General features: G+C 49.1%; 1 protein-coding gene across 1 annotated transcript in view; it reads right to left on the reverse strand.

Annotated features, from left to right (window-relative positions):
* Window positions 1-895: 895 nt before the first annotated feature.
* Atp1a1 (ATPase, Na+/K+ transporting, alpha 1 polypeptide) overlaps window positions 896-16814 on the reverse strand; it is a 28489-nt gene continuing 12570 nt past the window's right edge. Inside the window, exons 5-23 of the mRNA NM_144900.2 lie at window positions 16458-16571; window positions 16017-16151; window positions 15798-15915; window positions 15124-15392; window positions 14444-14642; window positions 13683-13792; window positions 11493-11627; window positions 10804-10996; window positions 9400-9575; window positions 8422-8558; window positions 7365-7515; window positions 6679-6847; window positions 6402-6556; window positions 5824-5947; window positions 4451-4596; window positions 4198-4328; window positions 3671-3772; window positions 1596-1687; window positions 896-1261 (exon numbers count right to left, since the gene is read on the reverse strand). Coding sequence (NP_659149.1) covers window positions 1233-1261; window positions 1596-1687; window positions 3671-3772; window positions 4198-4328; window positions 4451-4596; window positions 5824-5947; window positions 6402-6556; window positions 6679-6847; window positions 7365-7515; window positions 8422-8558; window positions 9400-9575; window positions 10804-10996; window positions 11493-11627; window positions 13683-13792; window positions 14444-14642; window positions 15124-15392; window positions 15798-15915; window positions 16017-16151; window positions 16458-16571 — 2685 coding nt within the window. The 3' untranslated portion in view covers window positions 896-1232. The remainder of the gene's footprint in view (window positions 1262-1595; window positions 1688-3670; window positions 3773-4197; window positions 4329-4450; window positions 4597-5823; window positions 5948-6401; window positions 6557-6678; window positions 6848-7364; window positions 7516-8421; window positions 8559-9399; window positions 9576-10803; window positions 10997-11492; window positions 11628-13682; window positions 13793-14443; window positions 14643-15123; window positions 15393-15797; window positions 15916-16016; window positions 16152-16457; window positions 16572-16814) is intronic.

Below are 16814 nucleotides of genomic sequence, written 5' to 3' on the forward strand. Positions count from 1 at the left end.
GAAGATGACTTGTTTGCATGCATTGATCAGTAAAGAGCCCAAGGCAGGAGATGAACGATGGCTATTAAGGGGGCATGTGACATTTGCTCCCCTCACCCACGTCAGAGCAACAGAGGAACAGGATTGATGGGCTAGACTTCTCAGACACACACACAGATCATCTGGTGGATGAAGGTCACTATTTGGCACCAGAGGTGACCACAGCTCGTTATACTTCCCTCAGGAGAGGCAATGAGAGCCATGGTTAACAGCCCTTCCTAGCACTGAAGGCCCCTGATTGCAGTGCATGCTCCTCCACCGAGACCTGGAAGCACATGGAACCTTTCATCTTTTCAAGGCCTCCTGGCCTGTAACCACTTCCTGGAACTGCTGCTGGTGGCACTAACTTAGGGAAGGATTTATGGACGGAGTACCAGACCACACATGTCTGACAGCCACGTAGACTTTCCCATTTAGACAAACGGGCTCTGAGGCACTTGGAGTGGGCTGGATTTGGAGAGCAAGCAGGAAGGAAGGCCTGAGGGACTGAGATTTGCATAGGCCTTGGCTGAGGTCAGGAATTCACCTAGGTGAAGGGTTCTTCAAAGAAGCCCAGAGCCAAGGAACAGGTGGGGCGGTGGCTGCGGGAACCAGGGCACTGTCCAGGAAAGTGGGTCAGGGGAGCTCGTGGACCAGAAGAATGGGAACAGTTTCCTCTTGGCCCCTGGCTCTCAGATGTGGGTGTCAGTCACCTGGGGAGCTTATTAACGCAGCTGACAGCCTTGTCAGGGCTGGGCTGCCTTTCCTAACAAGGCCCAGGAGATGCTTCAGAGCTGACGGCCTGGGATCCACCTGGAAACACCGCACAGCTTGTCACATTCAACCTCTGCCACAAGAAACGACAAGGACTCAAAAGCAAATTCCGTTATAATAGCCATCTTTATTTGTAAAAATCCAGATATAAAACGTAATCTTTCAGTCTTTCCAGGTTTTCCTTTTTTACAAAAACAAAAAGGCACGTATAAACCTTGCCCGCTGTCGTCCCCGTACACGGTGTTTCTCAGGCAGCCCTCCCCCCCGCCCCGCCCCCCGTTACAGCTACATGCTTCATTCCAGGACGTCTGCATCCCCACATGCTTTGGTGCTTTCCTACCAGGGTAGAGTTCCGAGCTCCAAGACTTGAAGTACACAAAGAGGGGGTAGGGGTGGGTGCAGTGTGTGGCACAATGTTCCACGGCGTGCAGGGCAGTGGGCTAGTAGTAGGTTTCCTTCTCCACCCAGCCTGAGAGAGAGAGAGAGAGAGCCATAGGTAGTGAGTCCTCTTTTGGGAAAAACCAGGACAGGGACTCGCTAAGGATAATCGTGTGTGTGTGTGTGTGTGTGTGTATACACGCTCGCATGTATGCATATGTGTATCTGAGACCTCAGATGTAGCTAATTAGCTCTCTCTAAGAATATTATTATTATTAGGTTTATGTTAAGGCTTTCTCTACATTTGCCTTGCACTTTTTAAGGTCTTAAAAACCACGGTGTGTTTCTACCTTAGCACAGTTGTGTCCGTGGCCGCGTACCTGTGACCTGACGGGAGGAAGTCCAGCCCTGCCTGTCCCACTTACCGCCAGGGCGCCGCCTGATAATGAGCTTCCGCACCTCGTCATACACAAAGATGAGAAGGGAGTAGGGGAAGGCACAGAACCACCATGTAGGTCTGCAAATGAAATCAGCACTAAGTCAGACACACATGGAACCATTCAATGGGAGACAGAGAATGCGTACATCTCCAAAGTGTCCGTCCCGGAAACCATCAGGTAGCTGACCACATGGATTCATTCACAGAATTAAAAACAACCAACCAACCACCTCCCCCCGGCAAGAAAACCCAGTAGAAGCTCTATTGCTAGCCCCAGAGCCAGAGGCCAGCCTACATTTCATGCAGGAAACCCGTCCACCTTGCGCTTCCCTAGGAATCAGGTTGCATTTTCTGTTGACAATCTGAGAGCGCCTTGAACATTTTCCTTCTTCCTTTCCTAAAGTGCTTAAGTCCCCAAGTGCATTTTTCTCCTGCCTTCGCATTTGCAGACAAAGCACTGCCAGTCTGGGCCAAAGCCAGTTTATTCAGACCCTGATCTTGGTCTCTGACCATGGAGTCAGGGAGGACCAGCTGAGCCCTGACAGATGACAAAGGTCTTCAGAGAGGGAGCCTGGAGAGGCTGCCACATGGTCCCCAGCAGAGACACAGGCTCCGGGTGGCCTCCCACAGGCACCAGGTTTCCTTGACTACGGGCTCCTGGATAAACAAAGGAGGAAGGATGCCCTGCCAGCTCTGTAGTCTCCGCCCTTCCTATGTGCCATGAACAGCAGTGGGAAGATGACCTCAGTGCCTCAGCCAGGAACAGAAGCCCTGACCAAATGGAGAGAAGCTGACAAGTCAGGTCACAAAAGCGTCAAGGTGCCCAGAAAATGGCAATGTCCTGAGGCTCTGCTCTTCCTTGTTGGGATTTGTCAGAGGCTGTGTGGCAGCCTGTGACCTCTCTGTCCCTCTCTCATTCAACAGGGCTCTGGCCAATATAACCCAACTTGGACACTTCTTCCATCTTTTAATCTATGCAGGGTACTATGGAACCTCTCACAGTGACCAAAAAAAGCCATAAAGATTATTATCAGAAGAGCAGAAATAGCAACCCCAACAGAGATGCTGCAATGACTTCAGCCCAAAGGGACTATCAGGATTGATGGGTTGGGTGGGACCATCCTTACCAGAGATGTAGGGAAAGAGAGAGGGCAACAGTGAACTGACCTACTATGGCCTTGGACAGGCTGTGAGACACATCCTGGAGGCCTGCCCCACCTTGCACCATAGACTCTGCACTTGATGAGGCCAAAGTGTTTTAATTCTAAGATGAGATCAGTGTATGGAAGTGTTGGCAAGAGGCCAGGAAGAGAGATGGTCCAGATGAGTCTGAGCAATGACAGGGCCAGGTGGAATTCAAGAGACTGACGCTCTCAAAGGATCTGATGTTGGAAGAGTGTCCTGTTCTGCAACTCCACATGTTTAATCGAGTTGTAACTGCTCAGCCTCAACCAGTTACTGGACAGCAGCAATTGTACGTGGAAGTTTCCACTGCCTGCCAGACTGGATGGTGAGCACTGCATATAAAAACCAAGACCTAACAAAAGCGCAAAGTCATTCGCCATGTTTAAGGCTGGGCTGCTTCTCAACACAGAACAGCTTGGGAATTTAGTTTCTAAACTACGCAGCTCCACTCACAACGGACTGTGAGGTCAAAGGAACCGTGAGTCCTCTCCAAACTCCTTTGGAGTCTCCCAAAAGATGGAGAAGTGATAATGTGACTAGGAGAAGCAAACAGGACTTGAGCCTGGGCCTCCAAGACCTAGACTAGCTCTAGGTGGCTCTAAGGACAGCTGGACTTTACAGCAGAGGACCTGAGGGCTCAACAGTCTGCTGTTGAGCAATTTCAAGGAAGCAGAGCCTGTCAGTCTCACCTTTAGTCAAATCCCTGGCCTGGCAGGTCTAGATTTGCCGGTCTGGTTTACTGGCAGGTCTGGCTTCCCTATCTTCTAGTGCCGAGGAACCAGTACATACAGCACTCAGAAGCCAGGCACACGGCACAAGGGAAAAAGCCACACAAACTATGTCCACATCTTCTGGAATGTAAGAGGCTCAACTTACTTGAGGGGATACATCCTAAGGGCTGCCCCCATCCCGGGGCAGTAGGATAAGAAAGCAGCAAGGGCTGTCTCTTCAAAGAGGCCAAATATCAAGATCTTGTTCCTAAAATTCAAGGGAGACAAAAGTTTTCAAGTTGCAGAGGCAGATTTCTCTCCTAGTGCTTTGTGTTAGGTGGTAGCATGAGCGGCCAGCAAGACCCTGAGCTGCAGGATGGGGGTGGGGTGGGGGCTGAGCTTTCTTCTCTGTGGGTGTGGAAAACGTTCTGACGCTGTAACACCCTGACATCTACAAAGACCAGGCTTAAGAACGGCAGGCGGTGGGGAGAACTAGGAACAACCATGCAAACCCACACCCAAACAGCCCTTTAAGTTTAAGACTTTTATGTTGGGCTCTAATCACAGGAATCCTGACATGCTGCTGCCTTCAGGGTGTAGGCTGGCGGGGATTCCAGGAACTAGGTCATAGATGTGGGATGCTGAATTTATTCTAAAGGTTTGTGTAAAATTACCAGATCCTTCACAACTTACTTCATTCCCTGCTGGAAGACAGAATTCCTTCTGGTCTTGCAGATGACCAAGTCGGCCCACTGCACTACCACAATACTGACAAAGAACGCTGTATGGCAGGTGAACTCCACGATCTTCCTCTGCTCGTAGGTCTGAAAGGGGAAGCGGGCACCTCAGTCCTGGCTCTTCCCCAGCTCACAGCTAGTGGCATTGCTGCTGGTTCTCAGGGTCGGAGGAGCACTGGCTTCCATCCCCCAGTAAACCGGTTACTTACCCACTGCTGCCCGTAGCTGTCCTCCACATCGTTGACCCAGCGGTCATCCCAGGTCTCTCGGATGCCCAACAGGTGAAAGGGCAGGAAACCGTTCTCAGCCAGAATCACAAAGTAAGTGAAGAAGCCTCCCAGGGCCTGGATCATACCTAAGTTGGAAAACCCCTCTGAGTGCTAGACCTCACCCAAGGCCCCTTCTCCACATCCACTCTCCATACCATCACCTCAGCAGCCCCAGAGAGTTCTGGAGCTGGGGATAGAAATGGGGTGGATCCCATTCTGGATCACCAACTGATGAAGGCACAGGAAGGCATGCCAGCCACTGACTGTCCCTTAAGTGCTGAGGGACGGGAGGGAGTGTATGGGACACACTGGGCTCAAGGCCGCTCTACTCTTGAGAGTAAGATACAAAGGCCTTCCTTTTAAAACACCCATCTCTCTATCTATCAGCTGCTCTGTCAGGGCACAAACCCAATAGGAAATCAGTTTTCCTACTATTTAATCTAAAAAATTATAATTTCTTTTCTTCTTCAGGACTTCCCACACACTGCCACTTTGCCAGTCAGTGAGATATGATTATCTCATGGCCACCCCTTTTCTCTTGCCATCCAATCCAGCCAGGACACCCCAAGTTTTCCAGGACAGAGCCATCATTCTCTCAAAAGTAGGTCTTCCTCAAAGATGTGGGGCCTTGCTGCCAGGGGTCAACTAATGACCGCTGGTCATAGTTCCTATACGATGCTAACCCATGCCTTCTCTAGCAATTGTTCACAGACCTAACTGCTGGCCAGATCCAGTCACTCCTGGTGGCTTGCACCTGGTTCCCTTGAAGGAGACCAGCATTAAGAAATAGGGCATTTGGGTTTCCTGTCTCCCAGCTGTCCTGTTGACTGGTCAGTCTGCTGGAGCAGAAACCAGTGGGAGATGGGGGTGGGAGAACCATCATTTGGAGAGGACTCATGGAGCAGGCTGTCAAACTGACAGGGTTTTATGATGTCAAACTCTCCATTCCATGGGACAGAGGGATATGCCCTGCCACTCCCCCAAACCCAGGGAAAATGCCCAAGTTGACAACCCAGGCACTGATATTGTACAGGGCTCAATGAGGAAGGTTGCCATCACTGCTTAAAGAACTACAGTTTTCACAAAAGTCACCACCTGTCAGGCAGCTGAGGACTTCTTCCATGGCAAAGACTCCAGTCTGGTCCCCGTCTCCCTCTACTGCACACTCAGAACTGAAGTCAGAGCCTTACTCTACGGCTGGGCTCTCTCCTATCTGTCTCTCTTCAGTCTGAGCCCCATCACCGCTTACTCCAGACAGAGCACACCCCTCCGGGCCCTTCCTAGCACCCGCCATGCACAGGGACAAGGCTCACCGATCTGTCCATAGGCCATGCTGATCAGACGCTCGTTCACAAGTTTGTCCGTTTTGGGGTTTCTGGGCTGCCTCTTCATGATGTCGCTCTCAGCTTGCTCGTAGGCCAGGGAGATGGCAGGAACCTAGGGGAGGTGAGAAGGAACACAAGTGGGTATTAGGAACTGTTTGCTGTAAAACTCCTGCTCCCTCTTTAAATATTAAGATTTTATTTCTGTGTGTGTATGTTAAATGGGAGACCTGGCAGGCTCTCTTAACCACTGAGCCTCCTCTCTAGCACCTTGCCTTCCTTTTTTCTGAATGTATTTCTTTTTGGTACATGGAATAATATTAGGGAATCTAATGTTTTTTAAAGTAAATTATGCAGAAATGAGAATTTTCTTCTGGTAAAGTGAATGTGGACAACTGCCCCTAGGGCAGCTAACACGTAGCCAATGATGCTGAGGCTGGAAAGAAACCTAGACATTCACTGAGAACTTCTCTTCATATGCCAGACTCACAGGTCCCAAGAATCCAGCCCTGGTAGCAGCGTATGGGTATATGTTAATACTACTTGCGTGGTTATAGACACTCACGTACCATGTCAGTGCCCAAGTCAATGCAGAGGATGGTCACAGTCCCCAGGGGCAGTGGAATGTTTGCAATAATAAATATCAAGAAGGGGGTGATTTCCGGAATGTTACTGGTTAGGGTGTAAGCGATGGATTTCTTCAAGTTATCAAAAATCAGACGACCTGGAAAAGCAAGATTGTTTTTATTATAAGGCTTGAAGAGACTGGCGGACGAGGACCTGAAGACAAGCTCACTAACTGCCCACTGGGATGAGCTGTCGGTGGCCTCTTAAAGGTGCTCTCACCTTCCTCTACTCCAGTCACAATGGAGGCAAAGTTGTCATCCAGAAGGATCATGTCAGCAGCTTGCTTGGACACATCAGAGCCAACAATCCCCATGGCAACCCCAATATCTGCCTTTTTCAAAGCTGGAGAGTCATTGACACCATCCCCTGTGACGGCCACGATGGCGCCCTGTCCAGAGAAGGAGGAGGTGGGGAGGGGGTTAATAAAGCCCAAATCTTTGCAGGGATGAAATGAAGGGAGACACACTCAGCAGGTTATAGATGCCCTTCTCTCCCACTGAGGCTGCAGGGACCGAGTCCTGGAATCATCTTGGCTAAGTAGACATGGACCCCACCCACAATGACAATAGGGAAAAATGACATCAAGCATATTCTCCTCCCATTTAACCCAGAAATGATTTTGGTGAACAGCATTGTGGTAAGCCCTGTCCCTGCAGCACAGCAATGGTTAAAAATCAGGGGAGGGTCTTCTGGCAACCTCCACTTCCTCTGAAGACAGGAGGACCCACTCAGCTGTTCCATGAGACTTCATCAGTGCTTAACTCTAGGCTACAGCATGGCAGAATCCCTCTTCCTATGCCTGAACTCCCCAGCACACAGAGAGCCTGTTCTCTACTCTGGCTCTGCTGTCACCGGACCCCGGAGCCTGAGGCCCTGTGGCCCTGTGGCCCCCGTAGCTCACGGACCTGCCGCTGGCAGCCCTCCACAATGATGAGCTTCTGCTGAGGAGAGGTCCTGGCAAAGACGATCTCTGTGTGGTACCGCAAGATGTCATCCAGCTCCTCGGAGGTCATGTCCTTCAGGTCACTGCCGTGGACCACACAGGCCTTGGCATCTCTAGAATTGGGACCAGGAAAGTCACAAAGGTCACCTGCCCATTCGCCAGCACTTCCGAAACAGAACCAAGACCCAAATGACTTCCCCGCCACGTAAGAGCTGGTCCTGTTCAGTATTTATAGACGGTTACACGGATCACCTCATTCAAGGCTCACAGCCACCCGTGGGAGGCCAGCTTGCAACCTCCCTGTCCCCAACTCTATCAGACGGACTGGAATAACAGACATGCTTTTAGAAATGACGGAGCCGAGAAAACCCTTTTCTAAACCCAAATCAGGGCGAGGAAGCTCTAGACCACAACAGAATGAAAACAAAACTGTCTCCACTATATGCTTTTTAACTAATGTGTGTGTATGTGTGGATGCATCCACGCGTGCATACATGTGGATGATGTGTGTATGCAGGAACACATGCCAAGCCACACATATGGAAGCCAAGAGAACAACTTAAGAGTCATTTCTCTCCTACTTCCAGATGTGCTCCAGGGATCACTCAGGCCATGAGGCTCATGAGGCAAGCACCTCACTGCCTGAGCACCTCACCCATGCTCTCTCTACTTCGATGGCCTCTCCCTTCTTTGTTGCCGGAGCCATCTGAACAATTGTCCTTTCTCATTTATTTTTTCAGCCTGGAAACTGACGAGGCATGAACGGTCCAGTGGCTAGTCCAGACTATTTATCATCTGACTTCTCCAGTTCCAAGCACTCTGAACATCCCTTAAGCCTCTACTTCCAAGCTCAGCAAGTGGGATTCCCTCCCAGCCTCTTACACCATTACATCGAGCACCATGGATGTGTGACTCCTCCCTAGTAGTGCAGGTGCACTCACTACTCCCTTGGTGCAAGCCGAGACACAATCGGCCCAGAGCCAAGGAGGGCCCATACTTAAGCTTTCTGTCTGTCGTACCTGGGGTTCACCTGGTTCACTGGAATGTTGAGGCGGGCAGCAATGTCTTCCACAGTCTCATTGCCTTCTGAGATAATGCCTACCCCCTTGGCAATGGCTTTCGCTGTGATTGGATGGTCTCCTGTAACCATGATGACCTGAAACAGGAAGTTGAATGACATGTATCAACTTATGAAAAATATAAACACGGTTTTACGGAAACACATCCCAACACCAAGATTTTATGACACATGACCACATCCATACTGCATATATCATACTTACAGAAACATAAAAATCAAATTCTACTAAAACCATTAAAAGAAGAAAGAAAGCCTAATATTGGTTGGACTATATATCATGACATGTATATTGCTGGTTAGCACTTTCACACTTGCCCGGTTCTGAAGGACAACAACTATAGATTTTATTTTGATTATGTGTGTATGAGTTTGTGTCAAGGGGTAGGGGGACAGTGCACCAAGTGCAGGAGTCCTTGGAGGTATCAGACTCCCAGGAGCCCGAGTCATGGATGGTTGTGAGCTGCATGAGGTGGTGCGAATTCAGGTCACTTAACCACTAAGCCGTGTCCCCAGCCCATGTTTAGAAATACAACGTCCTACTATCAGCTTCTCAGAGAGGCATTCTCGTAAGCGTGAGGACAGCGGAAGAGGGCGTAAATGCAGCAGCACAGTATTGAGCCCCTCAGAAAAAGACAGAGACCGAATCAACGAGAAGTCAGCTCACAACACGGGGAATGCGCCATTCACTGCATTTCCAAATTTAAACCTCAATCTTTTTGTCTTTTTCTTGTCATTTGTGTTTCTTTTATCAAAGACTAAGTAAGGTGCTTCCTTGCCTCCAACTGCACATCTGCTCTTTACCCAACCTTTTAAGAGTATCTGAGAGAGAGAGAGAGAGAAGCTGCCTAGACCTGGGGCACTGTTGAGAACAGGACCCACGGCTCTGTGATGGAGTCAGGAGACACAGAGGCCCTACCTTAATCCCAGCGCTGCGGCATTTGCCCACAGCATCGGGGACAGCAGCTCGGGGAGGGTCAATCATGGAGATAAGACCCACGAAGCAGAGGTTATCCACGGGGAAATTGACATCGTCAGTGTCAAACTGGAAGCCTTCGGGAAACTGTTCGTCAGGCAGGAGGAGGTGGCAGAAACCTACGAAGGAGAGCACACACCTGTTAGGTTCCCCGTGCCTTAGACAGTGGGGGTCACTGCAGCCCTTCAACATCTTGGGTTGCATGTTAAATGTGAAAGTGTACGAGTAAGACAGAGTCAGGGAAAGAACAAGAGTGGCTGGAAGACAGACTTCTCCAGAAAGAGTTACCAAGGGACAGAGTACTCAATGTGGGGGACACTGAGCTGACAACATTAGCTCTTAGCACCACACCACTGGGCTGCAGTGTGATGAATATCTAAGTACCTTATCTGGGAAACTGAAGCCGTCTCTTCCTATCTAGTCACTGTTACTGAGCACCAGGGCGGACATTCTTAGGAGCTTCTTTGACAATGAACACAGAACAGATATCCTGCTGTAACTGTGTCATAGGGTTCTATCATTCTAAGACATAAGACACCCCAGACTTGGCCTTCAGTACCGTGTGACAGTCACAACAGTCTGTCCAGTGGGACAGAAGACACCGTGCAGGCTCAAGAAGAGTAGTAGAGCCTTCTTATTTGGGGTTGGGCAAAGCGAAAAAGCAAAATGACCTTAGAGAAGACTCTAGTCCTTCGGTTGGACAGACACGTGGGAGAAACACTGCCTGTGGGTTAGTTTTGCAGGAAAAGGTGTCTGACTCAGAGAACTAGACGAAGTGATTGGTTCTCAATGATCTCACCAGGAATAATCAAATAATGCATTTGTGTCTATCAATATACAAAATATTTTTAGTGCCATTTGCACAAATAAACTGGACAGAGGGAAAAATAAACTTCTGAGCCAACTTCTCAGCAGTTGCTAGGTTATGATAGTCAGCAGCCTGGCTTTCTGGTTTACTGTGCTGGTTTTATAAGTAGAGTGGTCACTTCCCATCCCATGGACAAGAACAGTCATCCTAGGTATAACTTAGGCACACCAAACACTAGCAGGTTTTAACTAAGCTTACAGACCATGGCCCTAACAATGAGGTTAGATAATAAACTGCCCCCCCACCCCCACCTCTTGCTATACAGAACTGAGTAGCATCAAGCCACAGGTCAGTAAGTCATCAAGACTGGGCTAAAATGATCATTATTGCCCCACCAACTATTGCTTTAAACAATGTAAGGCATATCAAATAAGCAGGGTAGCTCCCCTCAAAATTAAGAGGAACATCCAGAAGACATAGAAGTTGCTGTGGCTGTCTGACAGAGCTGTGCTCAGGAGTCGTGGCAGTCACCTGCATACCTAGCACACGTTCTCCAAGGCCCCCCAGCTCTAGGTAGGCGTTCTGAAAAGCGTCCTTCAGCTCTTCATCCAGTGGCTGCTCCTTGCCGTGGAGAAGGATGGAGCTGCAGCGGTCCAGGATCCTTTCTGGGGCGCCCTTCATCACTAGCAGGTGTTTGGGCTCAGATGCATTTGGGTTCTTGTGAATGGACAACTGTGAAGATTATTTATTCAGAAGGAAACATTAGGTGGCTGCACGCGGCAATTCAGGGGGTAAGAGTAGGTTTTCCTAACTAGTTAGTATTTACTACAAAGCAAGTAAGATCTCCTCTCAGGACCTCTAAATACCTCACGATACATACATGTTGAATGCTACAGAAGGAAAAAGCACTTACCGCATGCCTAAGTTCATGTGTGAACACACATCTTACATGTGCTTGCTCACAGAGACCACCATGAACTCTTGGACAAGCAAAAGGCTGGTCAATGCTTGCGTACACAAAATCTCCCTCCCCTTCCAGCGCCCCCCAATTCCAAGGTCCCCAACAACATTCTGAGAGAGGTTTGATTTCTCCTACTGATATTCAAATAAAAAGGACACTCCCAAATTTAAAGTTACACCGGGTGGAACCTGAGTTTGGAATGTCTCTTCCTCTCGCTCATGTCCCCAGCACCCCCTTGCGCTGTATGAGCGTCCCTGATCGGCGTACCTGGTACTTGTTGGTGGAGTTGAAGGGAATCTCCACTATCTTGCTGTATTTCTCCCTCATCTCCATCACGGAGCCGCAGCAGACTTCAATGCACTTTAAGAGCGCCGACTCAGAGGCATCTCCCGCTACTGCCCGCTGGGAACAGAGACATCGTCTGTTAGTGACCTGGAAAGGCTGATTCACAAGGCATCACTGGGAAATAGAAAACTCTGGATGTACTCCAATCTTGTCAGTGGCAGAGAAAACAGGTGAGAAGTGACCCGGACCAGGCTGCTCACAGTGCCCCAGGCTCCAGCCTCACCTCCTTCAGCATACACGGCAGCTTCAGGGGAAAGGGTTCCTGGAGGCACCACCAACACACCTCCCTACCTACTGCAGTCTAGCATAACCTTCCCCCGGGCTGCTAAAAAGCCCCACATTCAACACTATTCACAACTGAACACTTCTGCTTATAAGTCTGGGGAAAAAAACAAAACCAAAAAGAGCAAGGATTTCTAGTATCACTCACTGGCCCAGCCTTTAAAGTGAAATGGCTTAGGGTTCAGAGCCGGGCACAAACTGTCAAGGGCAAAGCAAAGGCCTCCATGCTGTAAACCTAACTCAGGTGTGCAAAGTCACCTGAAGTTTGTGAGCTGGAAGCTGTTACCAGCTCTGGAAGCAGCATAATCAGCTGATATTTTAGTCACTGTCTTTGTTTGGGGACACACACATATGTTTTTCTATGATCTACTTACTCACATGGCCACATAGCTGTTTTGACCTACTAAGCATTTCTCCTGTAAGCAACTTTGATACAGGTGAATATGTGAGAGCTCTGACACACAAGCCTGGGCGCATACAGGTGAGCAAGTGAATTCTCACAAGGACAGCAGCTCTGTGTAAGAAGGGTGGTGGTGGTGATGAGCATTTGGGAAGAGGGAAGAAGGAAGGAAGGAAGGAAGGAAGGAAGGAAGGAAGGAAGGAAGGAAGGAAGGAAGGAAGGAAGGAAAAAAGAAAATCCAAGTATCGAGCAGAATAAAATGACTTGCAGAAACCTTGCCAGGAAGAGGTAGTAAAGCTATTATTTTCACAGCTTAGCTACCCAAATACTTCAAACATCTCCATAATCTACACCCCCCCACCTTTGGTCAAGACAGATAGAAAATGCCCCATTCTGAGGTAAGGCAAAACACAAAGCAGCCATCTTCAGTGTGACTCCCAAGATAAGCATCATCCTTCTTTATTTTTTTTGGTTTTTCGAGACAGGGTTTGTCTGTGTAGCCCTGGCTGTCCTGGAACTCACTCTGTAGACCAGGCTGGCCTCAAACTCAGAAATCTGCCCGTCTCTGCCTCCCGAGTGCTGGGATTAAAGGTGTGCGCCACCACGCCCGGCTAAGCATCATCATTCTTAAACCAACGCCAAGCAAACTGCCTTCAAAGAATAACTAAGCCCAGCCTCACAAGCCGCCTCAGTTACGTCTGAGCCATACTCGCTTTGGCGACTGAGGTTATACAGAGAACTCCCACAGGCAAGCTGCGGCACAGTGGACAGATGGGGTCCCGGAACCTCACGCAGCACCTGGACATCTCTAACTCGTGGGCCTTGTGGGACTCCAGTGGCACACGAGCAACAGTAAAATCCCAGCCATGCCAGACTGTGTGTGAGTATCCCGGAGAGGCTGAGGTTGTGCCTGGATCTAATTTTTGCATCATTAGTAAGCAAGTTAAGAGCGAGCAAGATAAGGGAAATAGCTAAGCTATTTTAAGAACATAAATGGCTTAAGGGATTTACTGGAATCTAGTGTATCTGAGCATGCAAACACAATTAGAATCAGCAGGGCAGCCTCACTGTCCCCTTGGTTAGGTGCTGTCTGAGGGGCAGGGCTAACCTGCTCTACTGAGACAGGTTTTCTTCACCAAGAAAGACTTTCTCAGGTCCGATTTTCACTTTCTGTTCTCTTCCTCCCCATCAGTATGGACTGTGACCACTGAGAGCACTTGGACCTCTAAGGCAACACAATCTTTGCTATAAGGAGCGAAGGTTCCCATAAAAGATCTCAAGCATGCTGCAATGAAGCTCTTTTTCTACACACAAAGGCAAGGTGCTGTTTGGAAAGCAAGGTGGTGTTCTTATGTGCTAACCACACCCTTACCCCCACCCCCAACCCCACCCCAAACAACCACAGGCCAGAGCACTTCTCAGAGGCATACCTTAAGAATAGGCAGGTTTTCTTGGTTAGCCTGAAACACTGCCCTGTTACAGAGACCAGCAATTCTGGACAGAGCGAACCAGGTGGCTGACGTCTTGTCAAAGGAGACACCTGATGGAAGGAAGCAAGGATACATGATGTATATGTGTGCGTTCTCTGTGTGTGCATGAATACACGCATGAATTTATGTGTGTCACATGCATGCAGGTTCTCAGAGAGGCAAGAAGGCATCAATTCCCCAGTGACTGGAGTTATAGGCACTTATGAGCGGCCTGACACAGGTTCCAGGAACCAAACCTAGGTCCTCCATAAGATCAACAAGCACTCTTAACTGCTGAACCATCTCTCCAGCTCAAGACTCGCTCACTATGCAGACTGTGGCATATTACCAGTTCTATTAAAGTCTCATAAAAATCTGAACTGATACATCCCACTTCCTAATCAAAGACATTAGCTTCTAGTGGTTCTTAATCATGTGCATGGGGTAGCTTCATTGGTCTCCTTTCTCCCTCTCTCTCCATCCAACAATAAGTATTAAACCAAAAACCAAAACAGTGTCATGGGCTTAAAAACAAGCAGGAAGGCTCAGAGAGTGAAGGCCAGCATGATGATCTGGGACCTACACAGCAGGGGAGAACAGACTCCTGCAAGCTGCCCTCTGACCTCCACGTGTGTGCAATGGCATGCCTGTGCCCACATATACACAGAATAAATAGGCCAAGGTGAGCAGGCGCTTCGGCGTAAGGTGGGCTCCAGCCTTACCACTCTGATTCTCCGTGGTGTCAGCTTCATGGATCTGATTGTCAAACCACATGTGGGCCACTGTCATCCGGTTCTGAGTCAGAGTTCCCGTCTTGTCTGAGCAGATGGTAGATGTGGACCCCAAGGTCTCCACAGCTTCCAAGTTCTTCACCAGGCAGTTCTTCCTCGCCATGCGCTTGGCAGTGAGTGTCAGACAGACCTGCAGACAGGGCAGGCAAGAAACGGACATCACTCATCCAGGCTGGACAAATTCCACCACATCTTAATACAGAAGAAATCTGTTTAGAATTCAATCTCTCCAGCCTTCTCCCCAAGTCATGATGTCATGAAGATGGTAGGGACTTCCTCCCATCTCCAATAAACAATGTAAAAAAACAAAAACAAAACAAACAGAATTTATCAAGTCTATCTACCCTCCATACTACCTCCAAATTACTATTTTCCTCCATTGCCCTCAGCTGGGTTACATGATAACTTAAAAACATGATATGCTTTGGGGTTTCTGATAAACCTGTGCTAAGGTTTTCTCTGTCAAAGTTTACCATGTGATGTGGAATCAAAGACTGCACAGAAATAAATATAGACGTTGGCAGCTCCCTGCAAGAGGTTCATGGCTGAGCCCTGTACCCACACAAGCTGATCAGAGCGATGGCCACTGCTGCTGTCCCCGGGCATCTTACCGTGACAGTGGCCAGCAGACCTTCTGGCACGTTGGCTACGATGATACCAATGAGGAAGATGACAGCCTCGAGCCAGGTGTACTCAAGGATCAGAGAAAGGATGAAGAAAGACACCCCCAGGAACACGGCCACCCCGGTGATGAGGTGGATGAAATGCTCAATCTCTTCAGCAATGGGGGTCTGGCCACCTTCTAGCCCAGAGGCAAGCGTGGCAATCCTGCCCATCACGGTGCGGTCCCCAGTGTACACGACGATGCCACGTGCGGTTCCTTAAGAGAAGGTGTGAGGGGATCGTGTCAGCCAGAGGCCAGAAAATGTGCTTGGTTTCAGAGAACACACACATGCAGATTCCTGTCCTTTATTTAAACAGAACCAGCTTTCTGGGTAGCTTGCTGTCTGTTTTAAAGCAGAGTCTGGTGACAGCACTGGTATACACCGCCAGGAGAGAAGTCACACTGGCCTGTTGCTATCAGCACAGACCACTGTGTGGATCAAAGAAAAACTTCCTGGGCTTTCCTGGCAGCAGGGGAAGCCTCCCTCTCTGCTCTCTGCTAAGGAAAGCTGTCAGAACAGAGCCAATGAAATGAGGAACTGTGCCCTGCCCCCTCTCCCTCTTTCTGTTAATACCCACACTAATACTCAGACATGCCAAGGAGTGCCTTAAATAGCCCCACCTTCCACACAGTTGGTTGAGAAGAAGGCAATGTTCCTTGTCTCCAAGGGGTTCTCGTTTGTGAAATCCGGGGACCGAGTCTGGGGTTCTGATTCACCAGTGAGTGAGGAGTTATCCACCTGTATGTGAGGGAAAATAGCATCAGGTGATTCCCCAGTCTCACCACGGACCCAGGTCTGCCGAGCCGAGCTAGCCAAGAGAGGTCTCCTGGTTCAGCTACCTTGCAGCCGTTTGCAGATATGATTCTAAGATCAGCAGGGATCCGGTCTCCCCCTTTCACCTCCACCAGATCCCCGACGACGACATCCTCCGCATTGATGCTCATTTTCTCTCCATTTCGAATCACAAGGGCTTGCTTCAGAAGGGAAGATGGTTGACACCGTTAGAGGGAGCCCAACAAAGCAAGGGTAAAGCTCAAAAATTAAAAAACCAAGTTACAAAAATGCGTGTATCCCAAATTACCTGGGTCCACAGCAAAGATATCACTCATGTTTATATAAAAACACTGCAGCTCAACAGTTACCCTAGGGCTGTTCTCACAAGACGCTGCCCTTGCTCTCGGGGACAATGTCACTTGATACTTGGACTATCTTAATGTCACACTAACTTATATTGTGAGAACTGTCAATCTCTCAAAAGGGAAGGATGAAGCAGTGGGTACCTGAGGGACCATGTTCTTGAAGGATTCCATGATCTTGGAGCTTTTTGCTTCTTGATAATAGGAGAAACAGCCAGTTATGATGACTACAGCAGAGAGCACCACCCCGAGGTACAGCTAGAAGTAAAAACAGACAAGTTAGGCCCCAGAGGGAATAGTCAGGTAGCTCAGACAGAATAGAAAACACATCTGGAGGGGCCACAGCTTCAGGAATAGGGAGCTTGTGTCTTCACATTTATCCCTCTAGAGCCTGTGGGCAGGAGGCTCAGACACAGAGAAAGTTACAGATTCCTGGCCATTGACTTAATGAGCCTTTTCAAATCTCCTAGGTGAGTCGATTTCTCCTGCTTCATGAAAACA

The sequence above is a fragment of the Mus musculus genome, chromosome 3 (assembly GCF_000001635.26).
Source record: "Mus musculus strain C57BL/6J chromosome 3, GRCm38.p6 C57BL/6J".
NCBI lineage: Eukaryota > Metazoa > Chordata > Mammalia > Rodentia > Muridae > Mus > Mus musculus.